The 7,192-nt window shown below is 51.7% G+C and overlaps 1 protein-coding gene across 1 annotated transcript; it reads left to right on the top strand.

The window, feature by feature from the left end:
• The first annotated feature begins 387 nt into the window (after positions 1 to 387).
• LOC123139198 (uncharacterized) lies at positions 388 to 3,559 on the top strand. The gene is made up of 2 exons (XM_044559002.1): positions 388 to 1,776; positions 1,883 to 3,559. The coding sequence occupies exons 1-2, from the start codon at positions 458 to 460 to the stop codon at positions 3,363 to 3,365; spliced, it is 2,802 nt and encodes a 933-aa protein (XP_044414937.1). The 5' UTR covers positions 388 to 457; the 3' UTR covers positions 3,366 to 3,559.
• Positions 3,560 to 7,192: the final 3,633 nt, after the last annotated feature.

Below are 7,192 nucleotides of genomic sequence, written 5' to 3'. Positions count from 1 at the left end.
AAGGTATGAAGAAAACGATGAAAGCTACTGCATGCGTCCGTACACCCTTCCGAATAGTACATCACTTGCGTCTTTTAGCAGCTACTAGTGGCTTTTGATAGTGATGAAGCTTGACCATTTTTTATAATTGGCCCACACCAGCCTAGTTGAGCAAGGCCCCGCCTGACCGGTGACTTGGACTGGATGGAGAAAATTATGTGAGCCTAGTAAAAATATCTCTAGCCCAATACGCCAAGTAGCTAAAGCACTTGGAAAAGGAGCAGTAAAGAACAAAGAAAATCACACACATGCATCCAAAAAACACACGTATGCATCCAAAAACATGTGCCCCTCAGGAATGTTTCCAAATGTTTATATTTAGAAACTAGAATTTGCTTACCTAGTTTATGTGACCGGAGAAGAGTTGATTGCTGCTTCCCTTCTCCGACGACTGACTTCCGTCTACCGAACTTTGAATATGCGGAGCACCTTCCTCTTCCTCTTCCTCCCTCCCGACGACGACGCGCCAGGCAAGTCGTTTTATAACCACGCAGCTTATCTTGCTGAGACTCTTCTATGGCTACCATTCTGCACTGTGCAGGTGCAGCTGGCAGAGCCAATGGATCAGCCCGGCCAGCCAGCGCAGGTGCAGCTGACCGAGCCAGTGGCAGCATCTCGGCAGCCGGCAACAGAGTCCGATGAAATCCAGCCAGCGTCTCCGCAGCAGGCAATGGAGTCCAGCCACTTCCGGCCTGCGTCTGCAATGGATCACGGCCACGGCCAGCTTGCGCCACCGCAGCCGGTGCAGCCATGGGAGTACAGCCTGCGGAAGTACCTCCTGCTGCTGGCCACCCTGGTGGTCAACGTGACGTACGCCGCGGGCTTCAACCCGCCGGGAGGGGTCTGGCAGGCCGCCTACGACGGCCAACCCGCCGGCGACCCCATCATCCGTGACACCCACTACCGCCGCTACCTCGCCTTCTTCTACTGCAACGCCACCGCCTTCGCCGCCTCGCTCGTGGTCATCGTGCTCATCCTCATACTCGCCGTCCGGCACGACAAGGAGAAGGAGAAGGGGAAGAAGGACGCCGTCCAGGTCGTCAAGCCGCTGCGGGCTGTCATGGTGCTGGACCTGCTCAGCCTGGTGGGCGCCTACGGCGCCGGAACCTGCCGGGACAAGATCTCCATCGTCTACTCCGTGGTGTTGGTGGCCATTGTCTTCGTCTATATCATGGTACTCAAGCTGAAGGATTGCCGGTGCCCAGAAAGCCCCGACTCCGGTGACACGATACCTCCGACGGAACACAAAGCCGAAGAACGGCTCTGCAAGGTCCTGATGCTCCTGGCGACGTTCGTGGTGAGCGTCACGTACGTTGCCGGGCTGAGCACGCCAGGTGGCTTCTGGGACAGCATCGGCACTACCTACCGCCCGGGCGATGCAATCCTCAAGGACCACCACAGCCTGCGCCTGACGGTGTTCCTGCTTTGCAACACCACGGCGTTCGTGGCGTCCTTGCTCATCACCATGCTGCTCATCATCGACGGCAAGAAGCTCCGCAAGAAGACGGCTCACTCTCGCGTGCTCTACGGGTGCATCGTCGTTGCGCTTGTTGGCCTCGTTGGCGCATACACCGCTGGCAGCTGCAGGAAGAGCGACACCACCGCCAGATTGATTGGCCTGGTCGGAGCCGTTCTGGCAATGGCATGCATCCTACTCTATGGTGGTTTCTATACGCCAGTGCCAGAAATTTCATGTTCTTGTTTCAGTCCAGCAAAACGAACTGATGATGATGTCAGGTAACGGAGCACATATATATCCTCTGTTTGCAGTTACACTGTTTCTTTCTTTCTCTGCAACTGAACTGAACTCTGTTTCTTTTCTCTCTGCAATGTATGAATGCAGCACTAAGGAGCTTCTGGAGAAGGCTCGCTCTCTTGTTCTACTGCTCGCCACTCTTGCTGCCACCATCACCTACACAGCAGGGTTGGACCCACCGGGTGGTGTTTGGCAGGACAATGGCGACGGACACATGGCTGGCGACCCGATTCTCCTCACAACCAATGCTAAGAGGTACAAGGCCTTCTACTACTGCAACTCGGTTGCGTTTGTGGCGTCATTGGTGGCCATCGTCTTGGTCCAGATGGAGAAGCTGGTCAAGCACCATGTGCTGGAGGCAGCCATGATACTCGACCTGTTTGGTCTCATTGGTGCATATGCCGCTGGGAGCTGCCGGAACGTGAACACCTCCATTTACGCCATGGCTTTGGCAGGGGCCGTCTTGGTCTATGTGGTGATCCATGTTGTCTTCTTCACGCTGGATCACACGGACAGGAACACCAGCGACCAAGAAGATCAGTTGCTGGAGAAGAAGCGCAAACGGTTGCTCCTCTTTGCGATCTTGACCGCGACCATCACCTACCAAGCCGGCCTCACCCCTCCTGGCGGCTTCCTGCTCCAGGACGACAAGCTCGGCCACCATGCCGGTGACCCGGTCCTCTTGTACAACTACCCACGTCGCTACCATGCCTTCTTCTACTGCAACTCGGTGAGCTTCATGTTGTCCATCGCCCTCATCATCCTCCTGGTGAACCCCAATCTGTACGGGCCAGCAATACGAAGCAATGCGCTATCTGTCTGCACAGCGGTGGGCTTGTTTTGTTTGATGGGGGCCTACTCCACCGGAAGCACGCAACACATTAAGACATCCATCTACATCTTCGCGTTGGTGGCTGTGGTCCTCTTTGTTGTAGCCATACTGCTGCTAGTATTTTTACTGAGAGGGGCGGACAAAAATGGCACCATAGGACAGGACGAAGAACAAGGGAGGAAGGTAAAAGAAAAGAAGGGGGATGGGGATCGAGAAGAAAGGAAGAAGCACGTGAGGTGCAAGTACCTGATGCTGCTAGGCATTCTGGTGGCGAGCGTAGCCTACCAGGCCGGCCTAGAACCGCCCGGCGGAGCATGGCAGAGCAGCGGCAACGGGTACGAGGCGGGTAACCCAGTGATGCACGACAACAGGAGGCCCAGGTACCTCACATTCTTCTACAGCAACTCCATCTCCTTCATGGCTTCCATAATTGTCATCATCATATTGCTATGGCAATGGTTGCCAAACAAGGATGAAGGAGAATGGGAGAAACAGTCTCTGAGGGTGATGAACTGGATGATCCGACTGGATTTGGTAGCTCTCCTTGTGGCCTATGCAGCCGGCTCCAACAGGGGGTGGAAGACGTCTGTTTACGTCGCCATGCTCCTTCTTGCAGTGCTGGGCTACTTTGCAATCCATATGATACTATCATGTACGGTTTGTCACCGTAAGAAGCCCGAACGGAGATTTGCAGCGAGAAGGCCCAAGGCACATCTGAAGCGTAGCTATACTATGTGAGAGCTATTGCTCATCTGAGCTATGACCTATTTATGTCTTCCTATCTCTAGATCTCAAATCAGTTTGCCCTGCTCTGCCTCCTTGCTCAAGGGCTTCATCAAAAAGCTTCCCTCTTTTCAGATTCCTAAACTCTAGTTGATGTAATCAGATGAATAACCTGCATCCACTTGGAGCATGCTTACATTGTTTGTCGACTTACTGAGCAAGTGTGTGCATCTTAATCGAATGAACATGCATGGCACGTGACGTTTTCCTGACCCTATGTGAACTCTCCGTCTCATAAGAACTTGAATGGCACGTCCAATAACATTTGTATTCCGGAAACTGAAGCATTTGTTACTAATAACATATGTCGTTGCGCTGGTTGGCCTCGTCGGCGCTTCCACCACAGGCAGCTGCAGGGAGACCGACACCACCGTCTACGTGGTCTCCCTCATTGGCGCCGTTCTAGCATACATCCTGCTCCATGGCTTCTGCAGTTCAGCAACCAAATTCTTTTCATGTTGTTCCAGTCCAGCCGAACAACCTGATCAAAATAAGCACACTGATGAGAATAATGTCAGGTACAGAGCGCTGTTTCTTTCTTTCTCTGAAACTGAACCATGTGTCTTCTTTATCTGAAACTGAACTCTGTTTCTTCTTTCTCTGAAACTGAACTCTGTTTCTTCATTCTCTGCAAGACTGCAACTGAACTCTGTTTTGAAATGCAGTGCTAAGGAGGCTCTGGACAAGGCTCGCTCTCTTCTTCTACTGCTCGGCGCTCTTGCCGCCACCATCACCTATACAACGGGGTTGAACCCGCCAGGTGGCCTTTGGCAGGATAACAACGACGGGCACACGGCTGGCGACCCGATTCTCCTCACAACGAACATTGCAATGTACAGGGCCTTCTACTACTGCAACTCGGTTGCGTTTGTGGCGTCCTTGGTGGCCATCGTCCTTGTCCAGAAGGAGAAGCTGGTCAAGCACCACGCTCTGGAGGCAGCCTGATACTCGACCTGTTTGGCCTCATTGGCGCGTATGCCGCCAGGAGCTCTCGGGACGTGAACAAATCCATTTACGCCATGGCTTTGGCAGGCGCAGTCCTGATCTATGTGGTGATCCACATTGTCTTCTTCACGCTGGACCACAAGGACAAGCAAGACAATGATCAAGAAGATCAGTTGCTGGAGAAGAGGCGCAAACGGTTGCTCCTCTTCGCAATCTTGGCAGCGACCATCACCTACCAAGCCGGCCTCACCCCTCCCGGCGGCTTCCTGCTCCAGGACGATGGACGACAAGCTCGGTCGGCACCACGCTGGCGACCCGGTCCTCTTGGACAACTACCCACGCCGCTACAATGCCTTCTTCTACTGCAACTCGATAAGCTTCATGTTGTCCATCGCCCTCATCATCCTCTTGGTCAACCCCAATCTGTACAGGCCAGCCATACGGAGCAATGCATTATCTGTTTGTACAGCGGTGGGCTTGTTTTGTTTGATGGGAGCCTATGCCGCGGGAAGCACCCAACACCTCAAGACATCCATCTACATCTTCGTGTTGGTGGCCGTGGTCATCCTTGTTGCAGTCGGACTGCTGCTAGTATTTTTGAAGGGAAATGGCAATTCTGAGGCGTCATCCGTAACCAATTAACAGAAGGACGAAGAAGAAGAAAGGAAGAAGCACGCAAGGCGCAAATACCTGATGCTGCTCGGCATCTTGGTGGTGAGCGTAGCCTACCAGGCCGGCCTGGAACAGCCCGGCGGAGCGTGGCAGAGCAACATCAACGGGTATGTGGCGGGCAACCCGGTGATGTACGACAACAGGAGGCCCCGGTACCTCACCTTCTTCTACAGCAACTCCATCGTTGTCATCATCATGTTGCTACCGCAATGGCTTCTAAGGATGGAGCAAGGAGAATGGGAGAAATGGACGCTGAAGGTGATGAACTGGACGATCAGACTGGATCTTTTTGCTCTCCTGGTGGCCTATGCAGCCGGCTCCAACAGGGGGTGGAAAACCATTCTCAGATTTGACCTCACGTTCAATCTCCCTGTGCAAAGTAGCTCTGCACGGAAATGATGAGCGTGATTTTGATCATCTACCTATTTCTCCCTGGCCCTAGATCTGTAACCAGCTTAGCTCTGTCCAATCTCCCTGCTTTAGCTAGCTCGCCCTGTTTTTAGGTTCCTTGTCTAGTTGATGTAATCGAATGAACAAGCTGCATCCCAATTGGAGCGTGCTGGCATTGTCTCTCGACGCACTGGGTGTGTGTTTCTTAATCCAATGAATATGCGTGGTGGGTGACCTTTTGCACTCTCTACTCATAAGAACTTGAAAGGAAAGTGCATGAGTTGCAATTACATTTGTACTCCGGATACTGAAGCTTTTTTTTTTTTTTGACGTGGGATACTGAAGCATTTGTTACTACTGAAAGTCTGAAACATACTGTGTCACTTGGTACAATCTCAAGTATTGTGCAATCCTGACAATTAGCAATCAATGATCGAGAGGAAACATACCTTGAACGCGGGGCCCGACCATCGGACGCCAGCGGCGTGATCTCCGCAGCGGGGCAATTCACCGAACACCTGCAGGGCGCCCGATCCCCGCATGCAGATGGTGGCAACCGAGCCGAGCAGGCCGCCGTCGTGCGTGCGGGCGTTGCCGTGGGTCGATAGAGACGTGCGCTGGAGTTAGAGGTTGGCACGATTTTTGGTCGGAGAGGATTCCTCGAGCGTGAGCCGCGTCGATCGGAAGCAGTTGCTCGAGGCGTGAATGCAGGTGCTGCGCGAATCCAGGTGGTTTAAGAGGTCGCTCCGCGCGATCTTCCGCGGGAGGGACAAGGAAAGGGGAAGGCCACCGCGCAGCGCCGCGCTTCCTGGGTGCAGGTTAGGACGGGGCGAGGCGTCGCCGGCGATCGCCGGAGAGAAGGAGCGGCGCCTTGGCTCCTGGCTCCCGCGCGGCTCTGTATCGTGATTCGTGAGGGGCTTTCAAAAAACAAACCGTGAAAACCGGCTAGAGCAACAAACCTCCTGAGTTCTGACTTCACAAATTCAAAATAAATAAATAAATCTGACTTTCTAGTTTTTTTTTTGAGGGGTCTGATTTCCTAGTTCAGAAACGTGAGCTACCGGCGCGTTGGTAACCTCAGGGAATGTTTTTTAAATTTTAAGGAAGGGAATCGTGGAAGATTAGATGTGCCATACACTCCCTTCGTTTCAAAAAAATTGAACTTCTAGATTTGTCGTAAGTTGACCAAGTTATGTAAAAATATACAAACATCTATAACACCAAAGTGGTTTTATTAGATTCATCATAACACCAAACCGTGGCCGCCATAACAGTTGAAAGTGTCAAAATGACGAACAACGAAAACCTAGAAGCTCCAAATCAGGAAAGTTATAACTCCATCCAGTAGAGTGCGAACTCCTTGCACTCCCACACAGGTAGTTCCACCAGAGGAGGAATAGGAGGGACAACCCTACCATCGAAGGAGAGGTGACGGCACATCACCTCTTCTAGTGTTTAGAGCGGAACGGTTGGTGAAAAAACACTCGTTTTGACAAGTAGGATCCAAGTTGGAAATTGCTAATGAAGCTAAAATTTTGAAAAAAATCAAACTTCAAAAATTTAAAGTTTCAAAATATTTCGAAAAAACACATGTACTACATTGGGATGTACTCTACAAGTGTGAAAAAACAATTTTCATTTGTGTACCTCACATCATAACACATTTTCATCATGAAAAACTACACATTTGTAGCCAACATCCCTATGTACATGTGTATTTTTTTCAAAAAAAATGGCACTTGAAAATGTGAATTTCGAAGTGTTTAAAGTTTTGA

Source organism: Triticum aestivum, chromosome 6B, assembly GCF_018294505.1.
Source record: "Triticum aestivum cultivar Chinese Spring chromosome 6B, IWGSC CS RefSeq v2.1, whole genome shotgun sequence".
Lineage (NCBI taxonomy): Eukaryota > Viridiplantae > Streptophyta > Magnoliopsida > Poales > Poaceae > Triticum > Triticum aestivum.
Note: the sequence above shows the minus strand (reverse complement) of the source record. Positions and strands in the feature narration are given on the sequence as shown.